The sequence below is a fragment of the Macaca fascicularis genome, chromosome 4 (assembly GCF_037993035.2).
Source record: "Macaca fascicularis isolate 582-1 chromosome 4, T2T-MFA8v1.1".
NCBI lineage: Eukaryota > Metazoa > Chordata > Mammalia > Primates > Cercopithecidae > Macaca > Macaca fascicularis.
The window spans coordinates 85,971,543-85,989,145 of record NC_088378.1 but is presented as its reverse complement, the minus strand read 5'-3'; the positions used below and the strand labels follow the sequence as shown (position 1 = coordinate 85,989,145).

Sequence of the window (17,603 nt, the reverse complement as noted above, 5' to 3'; positions counted from 1 at the left end):
AAATCCGTGTCACATTAGGCATGGCGGACAAAGGAGACAGAAGCCCTGGGTTCCTGACCTGGCAGCCCATTCACCAAGAAGGTTAGGGGGACGGAGCTGAAAAAGTATTTGAACTTGTTGAGTCTGAGGGGCTTGCTGGTCTGCAGCTTACGTTGGGAAAGGACCCAAGGCCTCAGAAGGGAGGTAAGAATGTGACAGGCTTGAAGCAGGGAATGGAGGCTGCTGAGCTAGCCCATGCCTGATGGTCCTTTTCCCCTGACCTCGTTGGGTGAAAGTGAGGGCATTATTTGAGGAGTTTTAGCCTTGGCCACAGCTCAAAAACTAACCCACTCCAACCTCTCACAACCAGCGGTTGCCATTTACTGACTGCCTACATAGCACACAGTGTCATGTCTCAAGGTGGTAACACTCATCCTTTACAAATGTCAATGACGCCTCCCATGCAGGTACTCATCAATAGCCATGATGTTTCAGTCAAGCAGGCTGAGTAAGCTCTAGAGATCTGATATACAACAGGGTACCTACAATAGCATATTGTATGCTTAAAAACTTAAGGCAGATCTCATGTTAGGTGCTTTTACCATAATGACATTTTAAAAAACTGTCAAGACATCAAGTACCAATTCAAAGGTACTTAGGGAACATCCAGGCATTGAGAACCTTTATGTCTGTGGAATATTATAAGGCAACAAAGTGGTCTTTACCTGGGGATATATACATTATATATATAGCTCTGTGTGTGTGTGTGTATGGCCATGGATGATAACAGACTTCCTGATTGGTTTTCTTTTTCTTTTTCTTTTTTTCTTTTTTTGCGAGAGAGGGTCTCACTCTGTCACTCAGGCTAGAATTCAGTGAGTGGCTCAATCACAGCTCACTGCAGCCTGAAACTCCTGGGCTCAAGTGATCCTCCTGCCTCAGCCTCCCAAGTAGCGAGGACACACCACCTCCACCACACCTGGCTAATTTTTTAATTTTTTAATTTTTTTCGGGGGGGGGGCGGTAGTTAGAAGCAGGGTCTCGCCATGTTGCCCAGGTTGGTCTTGAACACCTGGGCTCAAGCAATCCTCCCACCTTGGCATCCCAAAGTGTCGGGATTACAGGCATCAGCCACTGCGCCTGACAACTTCTTGATTTAAATCTTTATTCTCTATATTCAGAAAACATCAATGTGGCCTTTTGCCATTTTTCCCATATGGGTTATTACACACATACTTGAAGAATAAAAAACAGTTGCCATTTGAAGGGGTATTAGGTATTGGTAAGCAACTTCTGCCTTTCTATAAAATTTTAATATTATATTCCAAAGGGGGCTGTATTCCTATTAGTCTAACATTTGGGCCCAATAGCCTGTGTAACACAAAGTACAGAAAAATATGCGGCCGGGCGCGGTGGCTCACGCCTGTAATCCCAGCACTTTGGGAGGCCGAGACGGGTGGATCACGAGGTCAGGAGATCGAGACCATCCTGGCTAACACGGTGAAACCCCGTCTCTACTAAAAAATACAAAAAACTAGCCGGGCGAGGTGGCGGGCGCCTATAGTCCCAGCTACTCGGGAGGCTGAGGCAGGAGAATGGCGGGAACCCGGGAGGCGGAGCTTGCAGTGAGCTGAGATCCGGCCACTGCACTCCAGCCTGGGTGACAGAGCGAGACTCCATCTCAAAAAAAAAAAACAAAAAAAAAAAAGAAAAATATGAACACATGATTTTGCAGTTTGTAACTTAACAAAATTAAAATTGTTAAAACAAACTGAGGCCGCAGTGCTTACCCACAGCAAACACTCAATAGATGTTTGTTGAGATGATTACGTGAAAGTGACTGAGCAGAATTTGAGGCTAAATTAACTGAAGCTTTAAAAAGAAACTTCATGTCTGACTTTGGCCCAGATCAGCACTTGGAACTGGGTATCAAGAGGATCAGCTTTATGCCTAGGTGAAGGTTTATTTACTGTGGTCAGGGACACCAAATAGACCTCATATCTCCTACACTCGGTGCTATCAATACCCAGATTGCCCAAAGATCCCAGCCTTCAAACTGGACTGCTGTAGACCCCAGGAAATTCAATCACCCAAGGAACAGCACTATGGGGAGGGGTCATCAAATTGGGCCATATCAATCTTTAATACCTGAAGGCTAATCACTTAATCCGGAATTATCCAGTAACCAGCAGAGCCCTGTCAAAAACCAAGAGGACTTAGTAAATAGAAAAAGAAGAGAGAAAAAGGTGGATTAGTGCTTTGAGTACAACAGGGCTGCCTGGGGACCCCGCCTGACTGATCTGAGGGTTAGGAATGCTTACAACAAAGAAGAAACCAGAAATCAGGAAAATGGGAATTGAAAGCCAATATTCACCTCATTACACAACTCTTAAGGTTGGCCCTGCCATCCTAAGCTCGAGGGTATCTCCAGGAAGAATGAGATATCATATGAAACGCACTTCACAAATTCTAGTGCATTATCCGAATGAGAACTATTATAATTAAGGAGAGTTCTCTGAGAGGTAACATCTTTGAACAGGCTCAAAACAGGAAAATAAACTATTTAATGCAAGAATTAAGATAACATAGTGGCGAAGTGATAGCAAGTGGAATGGCTGAAAAAGCACGGTGTTAGTGTCAGACTAGGGTTCAAGTCCCAGCTCTTCATCTACTAGCTATGTGACCCCATACATGTCCCCTTGCCCATGAGCCTTCATTTCCTCCTCTATCAGCATACACATGGACACGCACACAGGCACACAAGGACACATACACAGGCACAGAAACACACACACTCACTCCCCTTCCTTTTTTCCCACTCCAAGCCTAGGCAACAAGAGGGTCTTCAGTGGAATGTGACTATAGTAAGAGGCTCATTCAACCTTAAGGGAAAATTAGAATTTCTTTGCTATTAGTATTCTGTGGGATCAACAAAGGCTTAAGCCTCTATGTGCTTACGGTTTTAGGAAGAGGCCTCTGGTGTGTTTCTATTTGCAACTTTCTCTGTGGCTCCTTTACATTTCTGGAGCTTATGTTGATCAATGGAACTACTTACACATTCAAGACCCAGGAGTTCAATAACAAATTCTAACCCAAGTGAGAATGAATCATATGAATAATAATACTACTACTAACAAGAGCTATGCAAAAATCATGAAGATTCACCGTCCATTTGATTAACTACTTAGCAGGGAAAATTAAATGCAAACAGAACACATATTTTTCAAAGGCATAAAGATTTTTGAAGGTGATTCTTTTATTTATGCATGAAAACTAAATCTTTATGAAATCCTCTCAAATCACACTGGCAGATAACTTAAAAACATGATAAATACCACATATGAATATTTCCTTAACATATGTATACAGTAGCAGTCCTAATGATAAGGGGAGTGCTGGGAAGGGAAGGGTGTGGTCCCTTTAAATGATTTGGAAGGGAGAAGGGAAGTGCCAGGTAGAGAGGAGGGTGTGGTCCCTGGCTAGGGCTGCACCCCGACAGGCCTAGGTGAGGTCAGGCATTTCCAGCCCAAATGTTGCAAGACCACCCTGGCCTGCCACATCCCCGTCCTGTGCCTATAAAAACCCAAGAGCCTAGCAAGGCAGACACAGAAGCAGCTGGACATCGAGAGGAGCACATCCGGGGAGGAACACACAAGCGGCTGGAAATCAAGAGGAGCGGATGGGTGGAAGAAGATTCAAGAGGCTAGACGTCGAGAGGACATTGGAAGCACACCAGGTTGGCCAGAGTAGTCAGAAAACAGGTGCCTGACTCCAGGGGAAAACCATCTCTCTTCTGGCTCCCCCATCTGCTGAGAGCTACTTCTACTCAATAAAGTCTTGCACTCATTCTCCAAGCCCAGGTGTGATCCGATTTTTCCGGTACTCCACGGCAAAAACCCAGGATACAGAAAGCACTCTGTCCTTGTGACAAGGTAGAGGGTCTGACTGAGCTGGTTAACACAAGCCCATAGACAGCAAAACTAAAAGAGCACCCTGTAACACATGCCCACTGGGGCTTCAGGAGCTGTAAACATCCACCCCTAGACACTGCCGTGGGGTTGGAACCCCACAGCCTGCCCATCTGTGTGCTCCCCTAGAGGTTTGAGGAGTGGAGCACTGAAGAATCACGCCAGACCCCCATCACACACCCTGCGAGGGGGACAAGGGAACTTTTCCCGTTTCACTAATATGTTCTGATTTACTAATGTGCCTTCTTACAAACTTTTTAACCATCACTTTGAGAGTGCACTAAGGTTGGCTTTATGCAGTCCTCTATTTTACACACTGAGAAACGGAGCCGAAGTCTTTCTCGGAGGACCACAAGAGGAGAAGGTCGACCAGCAAGCACCCTGGACCCTGTAGCCCAGAAGTGAAAAAACTTTTTGTCTTTTGAGTGTCACAGCAGAACTAGGAAAGGCCATTACAAGAGAGATCTAAGGCTATGGCACAGGAGGGAGAACAAAAATATTTTTTAAAAAAATAAAAGAATACCAAAAGAATAAAGGAGGTAGAGAAGAAAGAAAGAAGAGGCCTGGTGCAGTGGCTCATGCCTGTAATCCCAGCACTTTGGGAGGCCAAGGCAGGCAGATCACTTGAGGTCAAGAGTTCAAGACCAGCCTGGCCAAGATGGTGAAACCTCATCTCTACTAAAAATACAAAAGTTAGCTGGGTGTTGTGGTGGGCACCTGTAATCAATCCTACCTATTGGGGAGGCTGAGGCAGGAGAATCACATGTACCCAGAAGGTACAGGTTGCGGCGAGCTGAGATCGCGCCACTGCACTCCAGTGTGGGCAACAGAGTGAGGCTCCATCTCAAAAGAAGGAAAGAAAGAAGAAAATGAGCAGGAACGAAGTGGCTATGCTAAAAGTGAAACTGTCACCAGCATTTGCTATGGGCTGGGGGAGGATTGAATAACACGGGTGGTGAACTTGGGGCAGACTCGGTTATCTTTGAAAGACAAAAGATGATCTCTCAAACCCAAAGCCATCAGCTCTTATCCAGAACTTGTTGTTTGTTTCTGCCTCCTGTTTCCATTAGACTACCCTCTATCTAGTATTAAAATGGAAGAGATCGCTAATAAAAGTAGACAGTTAGTATTCTCTGATGCCCTGAATCACTGACACAGGTTTATAAAACGTCTGATATAAAAAGATACTCTCTAAATACAGGCATTCAAACAAGTATTTACCTAAAGTTTAACTTTGATCACATCATGTTAAACTATTCCATAGTTTCATCTGTTCCAACTCTTCCGTATTTCCAGGGCCAGAAGCAAATCCAAGAGACAAGCTGTGTCCAAAGCTGTAGTCAACCCAGCTCTTTTCCGATAAGGCAGAATTAGAAGAAAAGGGGCTTACATTTCAACACACTTGATCCTCTTCTAAACTTCGCTCACTTCTAGCCCATGATAGGGCAGTAGAAAAGTCCCCTGGTATCTCTGGGCCATGATTTCAGTATCAGTATAACCATTATCTCTACTTCCAAGGAACAATGAAAAGGTGAAGTCACTAATAATCTTTAAATATTTTAGGAAAAAGCCATGCAGTCATGCATGCCTATAATCCTAGCTACTTGGGAGGCTGAAGCAGGAGGATTGCTTGAGCCCACAAGTCCGAGACCAGCGTAGGCAACATAGAGAGACCCAGTCCCTTCCCCACAAAAAGCTGACATTAATGAACCAATGATTAATATATATGAATTGCTGGATTCACCCCATCTACATCCTTCAGGAAGGAAGACCCTGGATCTTTCATGCCTCCAGAAACCTACACACAGTCACTTCTTCAGACCCTAACGGTGTGCACAGGCTGCTATGAAGACAAAGACTGAACTTCACCGGACTGTGGGTGAACAGCTACGTTAAGCCAAGTTTCTCCTAAAAAATGGGAGGGGTTTTGGGGGGAAAACAATTTTACTTTCTGATTAAATATGATCTTGTAATTGCTTTCCTTGTTATTACAGTTTTTAAAGCACAGTGATTTATTAAAAGATTTAAAGTCCATGAATCTAAAAATAATCATTATTTTTGGTGCAATTGTTTTTAACGGCCTAACCATTGCCTCCCCTCTGGGAGTTTTATCTGGAGTGTGGGGATTGAAGGTGAGACTCACCTTACCTGTAATTAACTACCATGAAAGCAAGGTTGAGGAGGTGCCCAAATCTGCCCTAACAGAACTAATGTGCCTGAGAACACTTTTGTTATTCATGAATAAAATATGGAGTGGAAGCCAGAGAAGTGCAATTTAAGTCTCACCTTAGTTGCCCTATGTTTTCAAACTTAGTACAATGTGGTAAAACTTACAAGGCGCACTCGGTTTAAAAATAAGATCAGAGGTTCCTTTATAAGTCCCACAGACTGAGGGAAATGAAAACTGCTTTACATAGCCACCTTCAGTCCGCTTCTCTTGCACAGCTCCTGATAAATTGCTTTGCAACTTAACTGGCAAGACTAGTTGGTCCCACATCCCACCCTCAGCCTCCCACCTGCCAGGGTAGATTTCTGAACTTAGTGGGAAAAGCCCCAGGTCTCCACTAAGTGCAGGCACTAAACCAAGCTAGGAAGGGGAAAGGGGAGAGGGGTCCATTACAGAAATGCTTTGCTAGTGGTTCAAAGTATATCTTTTCTCAGAATAGGTCCTTTTTTTTCCCTACATTCTACTTCTTAAGTTTGAGAGTAGGTAAATGTAAATTTTTTTTTTTTTTTTGAGATGGAGTCTTGCTCTGTTGCCCAGGCTGGAGTGCAATGGCGCAATCTCGGCTCACTGCAACCTCCGCCTGCCAGGTTCAAGCAATTCACCTGCCTCAGCCTCCTGAGTAACTGGGATTACAGGCGCGCACCACCACGGCTGGCTAATTTTTTTTTTTTTTGTATTTTTTTTTTTTTTTTTTTTAAGTAGAGATGGGGTTTCACCGGTAAATGTAAATTTTACCAAAAATAAAACAAGATTATAATGCAACACGTGAATCAGCCTTTTGAAGCGCACAGGAAGGGAAGTCACAAATCCCAACCTCCCCCTCCCAAACCCCACTCCCCAGACCATATCAGCTGGCCTGACAGCCATCAGGAACAGTCCTCGCTGGAATTGCTGACTGAGGAGCCTGTCTGCCACTAGAGAGCAAATGTTCTGACAGAGATTCTGCATCAAGGCCTAAACCCGAAAGTCAAAGCCAGGAAAATCTGGAAAGAACAGAGGTCAAAATATAATGGAGGAAATCTGAGCAGACCACCTATCCACAGCAGGCCCAGGTGGACAGAAACCAGGCTTAAGCAAAGTTTGCCGAGCAAACATGTTGCTTTTCTCACAATATAAATACATTTAATCCTTTTATAGCAAGATCCCAAGCTGATCCCAAGAGCTCATTCAGAAGGATTTTATTATGCAAGTCACCAAAAATCAGTTACAGGCAAGTTTGCCTTTAGGTTAACAGCTAAGGAGCCTGGAAGTCTGGGCTCTGGGAAAGCCCTTTGTTCCAGGAATCCCGTCCCTCAAGCAGGGCTTTAATTTCACTTCAATTTCAAGTCCCCAAATCAAATTTTAAAAGTGCCCACTTAAAGAACTGCGGAATAAACGAGGGGTCCAGTACTTTTTCTGGACCCTCCAGGCCTCAGGACAGTATCAAATTACAGGGCTTTCCCTCCTGGATATGGCCCCTCCACCCCCCACTGTTTTTCTTTTTTAAAAAAGAGAATCCCACACACACCCTACTGTGTCCACCATTTCAAATACCTTGCTAATACATCCCTATTCTGCATCTCTCTGGAGTCTTCTAAGAATCTGGGAGGAGCTAACAACGGAATTTGAATAATAATGAGGCGACTGAACAATTTAATTACGGAAGGTAGCTCTAGAGACTCCAATAAAAGGGCTGAAAGGCTTTATCTACAAAAATGTGGCCTGGTGCTCAACGGTAAGACCAATTACCGGGAGTGCAGAAGACAGAAAGCACAAAGGTGCACACATCAGTTTAAGCAAATGAGGAATCAGCACAAATCATCCAAGAGAGAAAACACTATGAAAAAGTGTTTTCATAGTGGGAAGGCTGCTTTCTCATCTACCAGGTGCAAGGCATAGTGTTAACTTTATTTCCTTTCTGATTCATTGAAAGTCGTGCCTGCCAGATGTAGAATACTGAAACTACCCTCGTGAGAAAAGCTTTGTATAGAGAATTTAAAATAAGTTCAGTGAATTCTCAATAAAAGTTCTTTAAAAATCAATAGTCACAAAGGTACTTGTATCTCTCACACGATTTCTTCAGTGTGAAACATTAAAGTTAGTTCCTTCTCTTGGATGCATACAAGTTTCACTAAGAATAACATCATGTTTAACAGTCGCTTTCTATTGACCTTTCCAAGTGACCTTACAATAAAGGAACTTTTGCTCACTTCTGAGGGAAACTAAAAAAAGTTTAACCTTTCTGGAATACCAAAAGGCTCTCAACTTCCTTAGACCTTAAGAAAACGCAGGAAGCCCCCACAAGCTGAACGATTGCTAAAACCCGCTTCTAGAACAGGAAAAAGAGTTTGCTTCAATGGCAAAGAATTCCCCCGCCGCGCGCTCCCTCCCGGGCAGGCACTGCCATGTCCAGGTGGTGATACCGAGAGCAGATAAGGTGTCCTGACAACGGTGTTTGCGTGGATCCCGGGAAACCTGCGGCCACTCGGCGACTCCCAGAACAGCTTGGCGAGCATCCCCCCGCCGCCCCGCGGGTCTCCCCAGCCAACACCTGGGTGGACCCCTCCTGCGGCGACGCGGGGCGAGACTGACACCCGCAGCTGCCGACGACTCTGCCAGTCACGCTGCCGCCGGCTGCCTTTTTTTAGCCACGACATCTGACCCTGGCTTCAACAGCACCGTTAAGGGAGAGAGGTCCCAGGACGCGCCCGTGGTCCCCTCCCCTCCCCAACCGCCAGACGCTGCGGAGAACTTGGGGTGAGGGGCGCGGGAGGCACCGGCTCTGAAAGGGGCAGAAGCGCGCGCTCCTCCGGCCCAGACGCTTCCTCCCTCCTTCCCCTTTTCCACCGATCCTGGTTGCCCCTCCGCCACCAGCACCGCGCTCCCTCATTTGGCAGCTCGAGGTCATGCTTCTGGCGTCCCTCCCCACCCCAACCCCTCAACTCCGCTCCCCTGGACCCCCTCCAAGTCTGTGACCAGCGCACTGCCGGGCTGGGGCGGGAAGATGCCAAGAGGAGGAAAGGGGCGCGAGCCGAGGACGCGGGGAGGGGGGGCGCTCACCTCCCTCCTCTGTGCCGCTGTCCGGATCCGCGTCCGAGGAGTCGGGCCCGTCTCCGTAGTCCGCTAGCCCCACCAGCTCATCCTCCTCCTCCTCCTCCTCCGCGTCGTCCTCGTCCTGCGGCTGCGGCTTCCCCAGCACCTGGCTCATCGCGCCCACCGGCTGGCCGGCCCGGGGACGGCGGGGGTCCCGGGGTGGGGGCCAAGCCTCCTAGCCGGCCGGCCGCAGCCTATTTCTGAAGCGGAGGTTTGTCTAGAGCTCGGCGGGGGCCGGCGGAAGCGGGGGCCGCGCGTCCCCCAGCGGGCGGCGCCCAGGTCCGGGTCCCGCGGTTCCCAGCGCGCCCGAAGCCCCCTCCCCCGCCCCGCCTGCCGGCGGAGGAGTCAGCCGGAGCGCGGCAGTTCCTCCCCGAGGAGAGAGAGAGAGAGACTGCGTGACCCGAGTCACCTGACACACACTGTCACACACTCACATACACACCCCGCACGGGCGCGCGCCCGCCCGGCCGCGGGCACCACTCGGCGGGGCGCTGGGCCGAGGACACACACACACACGCACGAGGAGAGCAGGGAGGCGCGGGGCCCCTGCACCCTCCCAGACACTCACACGTAGACACACGCCCAGTACACGGGGCCCCCGGGACGCCGCGCCGTCACCCACCGCGGCTGCGCGCCAGGGGCCCCCACGCGCCGCTTCTTCACGTGGTCCCCGCACAGGCGGGGGAGGGGGCGCCGCACACCCTGAATGTCCCCCCGTCGTCCCACTCCCACACGCACACACATCCGCAGAGCCCATACCGTGGGCGGATGCCTCCTGCTTACAGTCCCGAGCTAGGGTCCCAAGTGGGTGGCCTCCCAACACTGTGGCGCGCCCAGATCCCCCACCCCAGAGCAGCGTGCCCAGGACACCTTGTGGACGCTCAAGAGCCCCAGGCGGAGAACTCAGATAAATGCACAGTGGAGGCGCAGTCTCCATAGCAATTGTCTTTTAGTGTGCCTTTATGGTTCAAAGTGCTTCCCACCAAGAATATTCAAAAAGCAGGCCTACCCAGATGTAAATGTTTCTGAAGAAATCACATGACTCCTGGCTGCTTAGACTAAATAATTCCTCTGCAGCTTTTTGGAAAAGGTCTCAGTGTATAACACACTCAGGGGCTATTCATGGCCACCTCCTCATGTCTCATTGTTGCATAGACTGTAATCCCACATAAATAAAATATTTCAAGGCTTTTGTGGGAGTAGGGGAGTGGCGGTGGTGGGGGGGCAATTCTCAAATAGGAATAGCAGCAACGTGGAGTGAGACTCTAAAACCTGCATTCCTCCTTCACAAGCTTTTCACCACGGAACACACTGTACCTACCCTTTCTGGGTACTGCAAAAAATCACGTGGATGAACTTCCTTCTGTGGAGTACAATAAGAAAAAACCGGCTGGTCAGCATGATGATCCAGCTCCTACAGGTGCCAGCAGCTCAGCCGGTGGAGCAGTGCAGAACCGGCGGGAAGAAGCTCGGGCAGGAGACTCTCGGGGGCCCAAGGGTGCTAACCTCCATACGAAACATTTATTAACCACTTCCTATATGCCTGGGGCTGGGCTAAGTAGGGGGTCCAAGAATGCTCAGGGCCGTGTTCCTGCCCTGAAAGAGCTCGCAGTCTACCAAATCATGACTCATGTCCTGGATTTTTTTAATTTCTGAGTGTAGAAAGTGGATGCAGACACTTTCCAGAAGGTGGCTGCTTCTAATTGGAAAGGTCCTGAGATTTTCCAAGGGAGGCAGCCACTATAATTTGGTATCACTGTATCAGTTAAGGTCCTTCCCAGGATTAAATAGATGGTACGTGCAAACTGAAGCCTTCAAGTGAAGGAACAATTTACAGGGGTGTAGACAGAGTTCAGGGAATCAATGCGAGTATTAGCAATAGTGGGAAGAAAATACCACCCCTAAATTTACAGGAGTGAAGGAAGGGAGCTATAGTCCTGGAGAGGGGCCGCAAAACAGGAGCTGTAACTGATGAGGAAGCTGCTGCTGCCAGCATTGCCTCACATCAAGAAGAGAGCAAAGAAATACCCTGACCTCTCTCTCTCTCTCCATCCATCCTCCCTCCACTCTCCTGTGTCTCCCATTGGCTAAACCCATCTGGTAGCCAGAAGGCAAGGGAGACTGGAACCTAGTCCAGGACAGAGGTTGGTTAGGGAGGGCAGGGAGTGGGTCCCAGGGTGGGGTGAGGTGCAAGGAACATCACCAACACAAGCAGGCACTACTTACTCCCATCAGAGGCAAGTTACTTAAGCCCTTCTGAACTTGATTGTTTATCAATAGAATATCACTCCTTGTAAGGATTATTAGGAAGATTAAATGAGGGGAAAAAAATCTCAAGTACTTACAAAGCTCATTTCCTAGGAGTAATTTTCCTAGCCTATTTTCATCCCTTCCATCAAAGGAAACCTCAGGGAGGAGGGCCTCCCAGAGTGTGGCTGAGGACTTTCAGCTATCCTATAGCTAGCCCACCAGCCTCAAGAGGCCTTTGAACTGGCCTGATTCAAACGGCAAATAACAATTTGGGAGATCCTAGAAGACTGTCCAAGGTCAACCCAGACTCAGATGTATAGGGCATTCCTGGGCAGGTTGCCAAGTGTGTATGCCCCATGGACCCAAGGGATCAGGAGAGGGCAGGTCATAATCCAACAGCCCCACTGTGCCTATGGACCAGAAAGGACAGAAATGTCTGATGTCCTCTAACTTCCCCAAGAAGAGAGATCTTAGAAGGAAACAGTAGATTGTGGCACACTCCAAGATACTTAAGAATTGGACCATTCTTTTTTCTTTCTTTCTTTCTTTTAACATAGAGTCTTACTCTATCACCCTGGATGGAGTGCAGTGGCACAATCTCAGCTCACTACAACCCCTGCCTCCCGGGTTCAAGCGATTCTCCTGCCTCAGCCTCCCAAGTAGCTGGGACTACAGGCATGCACCACCACACCCAACTAATTTTTGTATTTTTAGTAGAGACAGGGTTTCACCATGTTGGCCAGGCTGGTCTCGAACTCCTGACCTCAGGTGATTCACCCACCTCGACCTCCCAAAGTGCTGGGATTACAGGCATGAGCCACCACACCCGGCCTGGACCATTCTTAAGAATAGAATAAAATCCCACAAAAAAATCAGTAGAAGTCAAATCCTCAATTATATTCTACCCCAAGCTAGATAAAAGAGTCACATACAGATTTAAGATATTCTAATTTACTACCATTTCAGAAATGTATAGTTGAACAGAACAGGAAAAGCTTTGATTGCTTTTTTCTTTTGCTGACATCATTTCAGTACTGTCAGCTTTCAAAGAAGAGATATGTTGAAAATATCCTAGAAATAGAAGTTCTTGAATTTAAAAAATCATGTGTGTAGAATCTTTCTGAATTTAAATAAAAACTGAAAAAAAACTACAAGAACCCTGAAAGCCTTTAAGACACTCAGCGTGGGATCTGCTCAGCGCATTGGCTGCTGCCTTGGCCGCTCTGGACTGGAGCTCAGCCTATGTCTAGGGATGTCTCCCCAGGAGAGTGCTCCGAAGAATGTGAGGATTTGTCTCTGGGCTACCCATGGTTCTTGCTGTTGTATGTAACCATGGCAAGTATGTAACCATGCCTTATGCTTGACAGGTGCTTAATAAATGCTTATGGAAAGAAAGAGAGAGGGGAGAAAGAAAAGAAGGAGAGAAGGAAGGGAGGGAGGAAGGGAAGAAGAAAAGAAGGGTGGGAAGAAGAGAGGAAGATAGTACATGGTTCTTCACACAGATCTAGCCTATTTCTAAGAGAAACTTCAGGAAGAAATAGCAGCCAAGTTTTCTACTTGCTCCAAACCTTGAGAAATGCCACAGTGTGGGTAAATATGAAGTGTTAGCTATAAGACAGCAACTAGGAATGAGCTGACATGCAAAAAGAGCATAAGTCTTAGGCCTTCATCTGTCCAAGACTGCCTGAGATCTGAAGAGACTACAATATCACGATGACTAAATGCTTATTTTATTTAAACTAACTTTTCCTTCTAAAAATAAAACAAACAAACAAACAAACAAACAAAACTCTTAACTTTTAGGCATTTTTAGCATCATGAAAGAAGAGCTTTGTCTATTACCCATTAAAATTTAGAGCTAACATTTACTGAGGTTTTCTACAAATGAGGAGGCACTGTTCCAAGATAATATGAACTTTAAAATATTCCCTTTAAGAATGTGATATCATCCCCTCTACTTTATAGATAAGAAAATACAAGTTAAACAAGTCACCCAAGGTACTGCACAGAATGGATGGAGGAACTACTTTGGAACTCAGCCTGACATGAAACCTTAGTCCAAGCTTATACACCCCGTGGCCCACGATGGCTTTGAAAGCAGCCCAATACAAATCCATAAATTTTCTTAAAACATTATGAGATGTTTTTACTATTTTTTTTAGCTCATCAACTGTCATTAGTGTTAGTATATTTTATATGTGGCTCAAGACAATTAACTCTTCTTCTTCTTCCAATGTGGCCCAGGGAAGTCAAAAGATTGGACACCCCTGCCTTAGTCCTATTTAATGGCCTAAGGCTAAACTCTACATAAAGCCATTGAACTGAAAAGGGTAGAAGGGAAGTGATGAGCTGCTCCCAATCTCCTAAGAAGCAAAGCTCATATAGACACTCAAAAAATGGATCTGTTGCCTCAGCCAGATTTAATTTGCAGGATACACTGAGAGGAAAGGGGGAAAAAAAACTGGAAAACTTCCTAACCAACAAAAGAACGAAAACTTCTTGTTATAATACAATTGTGGATTGTCATCATTCCTTTTACTAGGAAGACAAATGGCAAGTGATTTAGTACCCTTTCTGGTTTATGTTATTTCTATACTGTATGCTAAGCCAATGTGTAAAATCCAAGTGTACTTTGGCTTGAAAATTTGAATTTTAAAGGCAAGAAGTTTGTCTCCTAATTTCAGCGAATTATTTTGCTGTTACCAGTTAGATGTCTTGTGATGACAAGGAATATGAGAGCTATTTAAAAGAAATCTGTACAATGTAGGCAGAATAATTGCAGTTCTGAATAGGGCAAGCAATTAAATACAGCCTGCATCCTGCATCTTAGGGTATTTTGAGGCATCTCATGGCATTGTGCCTGGTTCCTGGGATTCACATGTTGAAAGCTTTTCACGCTTTCTTTTTAAATATGTATTTAAAGCTATTCATCCTCTCTTGAAGCAAGCAAAGGAAAGAGCCTTCTATAGAATCCTGCTGGACTCATTCTAACCCAGGGAAGCCAAACAAATTTCTAAAGAGGGCAGCTCACAGCCTCCAGTTCACCTAAGACGTTTGATGATCTAATGAAATCATTAAAAATTATTGAATAATTTTTGAGAGGCAATCCCTCATGAAAGAGATCTTATTAAAATGTTTTACAATTTAAAAAACATGCACATGGTAAAATCGTCCAACAACACAAAAGAATATCCAACGAAAAGCTAGTTTCTCTCTTTCTTGACCTACAGCCCCCCAGTTCTCTCTAGAGGGAAACACTTGGTCTTTAAATGTGCAGACATACTCATAACCATTACAGAGATTATATTTTATAACTTTGTCACTTTAACAGTTGATGAGCATCTTTTAAAGAAAGAAAATGAAGAAGATGGAATTTTCAGATCTGTGCTTTGAAGGAATTTTCAGATCTGTGGTTTGAAGGAAAAAAACAGAGGGAGGTGAAAGAGTAGCTGAGGGTGAGGGAAGGAGGCTGATTTTGATGGGGTAGCCAGAGAAGACCTCTCTAAAAATGTGACATTTTAGCTGACCAGGAGAAGGAGAGAGCAAAATGAAAGTCAGGATGAAGAGTGTTTCCGAGGAACTGCTGTTTTCAGCAACTGAAAAAACCAAGAAGGGGCAGGGTTTGGTGTTGGAGGAAAAAAAGGGCCAATGTAATGAAAGAGCAGGAGGATGGCAGGCACAAGGGACAGGCAGTTTTTTCAGCCAGGATAGGGAGTTTGGATTGTATTCTAAGTGCCACTGAAAGCACTGAAGAAGTTTAAGAAGGGAGGTGGCTAGGCGCAGTGGCTTACATCTGTAATACTAGCACTTAGGGGGACCAAGACAGCATAATCTTTTTGAGCCCAAGAGTTCTTGACCAATCTGGGCAACACGGGACACCTTGTCTTTACCAAAAAATAGAAAAAATTAGCCAGGCATGGTGGCATGCAATTGTAATCCTAGCTACTCAGGAGGCTGAGGTGGGAGGATTACTTGAGCCAAAAGGTCGAGGCCGGAGTGAGCTGAAATTGTGCCACAGCACTCCAGCCTGGGTGACAGAGCAAGACCCCCCCCAAAAAAAAGGAAGGAAGGAAGGAAAGAAGGAAGGAAGGAAGGAAGGGAGGGAGGGAGGGAGGGAGGGGAGAAAGGGAAGGAGGGAGGGAGGGAGGTGGGTGAAATGTGTTGTATACTTTTCTTAAAGCTCACTCTGGGCCAGGTATGGTGGCTCATGCCTATAGCCCCAACACTTTGGGGAGCAGAGGCAGGAAGATCACTTGAGGCCAGGAGGTCAAGACCAGCCTGGGCAGCAGAGCAAGACCCTGCCTCTATAAAAAAAAAAAAATTAAAAATTAGCTGGGCATGGTGGTGTAAGCCTGTAGTCCCAGCTACTCAGGAGGCTAAGGTGGGAAGATCACGTGAGCCCAGGAGTTTGAGGTTACAGTGAGCTACAGTAGTGCCACTGCATTCCAGTATGGGCAACAAGGCAAGACCTTGTTTCAAAAAATAAGAAATAAAATTAAAAACATAAATAAATACAAGCTCACTCTGTTAGATTGTTTCCAAGGTGGCCGCAACCATCCATCTCACCTCACATGCCTTTTTGCAAATGGACCTTTGCCATTTCTCCCTCTGTTTCCACTTCTCTTGAATCTGGGCAGGCCCTGTGACTTGCTTTAACCAACAGAATGTGGTAGAAGTGACAGGGACATAGTGCAACTTCTGAGAATGGACTGTAAGAGGACTTGCTGCTTTCTTGGAGCCTTGAGCCATATGGAAAGAATACTGGGCCAGCCTGCTGGAGAGTCCCCATGGATAGTGAGGTTCTGGAGGATGCCAGAGCACGAGGCCCCAGCGTTCCAGCCATCCCTGCTGAGGGGCTAGACATGTGAGTGACACCACCTTGGGTTCTCCAGCCCAAACTTCAGTCATGTGAGAGAGTCCAACCCACACTACATGCAACACAGCCTTCCTATTCCAGTTGAACTTGCCCTGCTCAGCTAACCCATATAATTGTGAGCAAATAAAATGACTGTTTCTTGTTTTTCTGTTTTGATTATTAAGTGGCCGGGCGCAGTGGCTCACGCCTGTAATCCCAACACTTTGGGAGGCCGAGGTGGGCAGATCACCTGAGGTCAGGAGTTCAAGACCAGCCTGGCCAAATGGTGAAACCCTGTCTCTACTAAAAGTACAAAAATTAGCCAGCCATGGTGGCTGGCACCTCTTGTCCCAGCTACTCAGGAGGCTGAGGCAGGAGAATCACTTGAACCCAGGAGGTGGAGGTTGCAGTGAGCTGAAATCGTGCCATTGCATTACAGCCTGGGTGACAAGAGTGAAACTCCATCTCAAAAAAAAAAAAAAAAAGATTTGGGGTGGGCTGGACAGAGTGGCTCACGTCCTAGCACTTTGTGAGGCCGAGGTGGGCGGATCACTTGTCAGGAGTTCAAGATCAGCCTGGCCACCATGGTAAAATCCCGTCTCTACTAAAAATACAGATAAACTACCTGGGCATGGTGGCGCACATCTGTAGTCCCAACTACTTGGGAGGCTGAGGCATGAGAATCATTTGAGCCTGAGGGGTAGAAGTTACAGTGAGCCGAGATCACACCATTGCACTCCAGCCTGAGCGACAGAGAGACTCTGTCTAAAAAAAAAAAAAAAAAAGGAAGATTTGAGGTCATTTGTTCTGCAGTGGTAGATAACTGATGAACTGATGAACTGATTAACATATTCTGGCTGATATGGGAAAAATGGATTGTAGGGGACTTACAGGTGGAAGCAGAAATAACAGGTAGGCCACCGCAGTTGTAAGAGAGAAATGAGTGAGAACAGTGGAAAGGGAGAGAAGTCAATAAACTTGAGATAAATTTTGGAGGTGGAACAGATAAGATGTATTGACAGATTTAATGTGGGTGGTCGGGGAAAGGACTGCTCCCAAGTATTTGGTTTGAGCAACCGGATGTAAGGTAATGCTGTTTATCAAAATAAGTAAGACCCAGATAGGAACAGAATTGGGAGGTGAGAAGTGAATCAGGGTCCTAGATTTCTAACATCCTAGTTACTGTGTATTGCTACAGAGCAATCTCTCTTAATCCTGCGATTTTGGCCATTTCTTAGATATCTATCATGTT

General features: G+C 46.3%; 1 protein-coding gene across 4 annotated transcripts in view; it reads right to left on the bottom strand.

Annotated features, from left to right (window-relative positions):
* Positions 1 to 9,641, bottom strand: part of RRAGD (Ras related GTP binding D) — a 47,916-nt gene extending 38,275 nt beyond the window's left edge. For 2 of the 4 annotated variants that reach the window (XM_045391234.3, XM_074037482.1), the window contains exon 1: positions 9,214 to 9,641. In XM_045391234.3, the coding sequence (XP_045247169.1) occupies positions 9,214 to 9,361 (148 nt within the window). In that variant the 5' untranslated portion in view covers positions 9,362 to 9,641. Of the gene's footprint in view, positions 1 to 8,576; positions 8,768 to 9,213 lie in introns of those variants that run through there. The other 2 variants (XM_015449103.4, XM_074037483.1) reach the window with 2 other exon arrangements.
* Between the last annotated feature and the right edge of the window lie 7,962 nt (positions 9,642 to 17,603).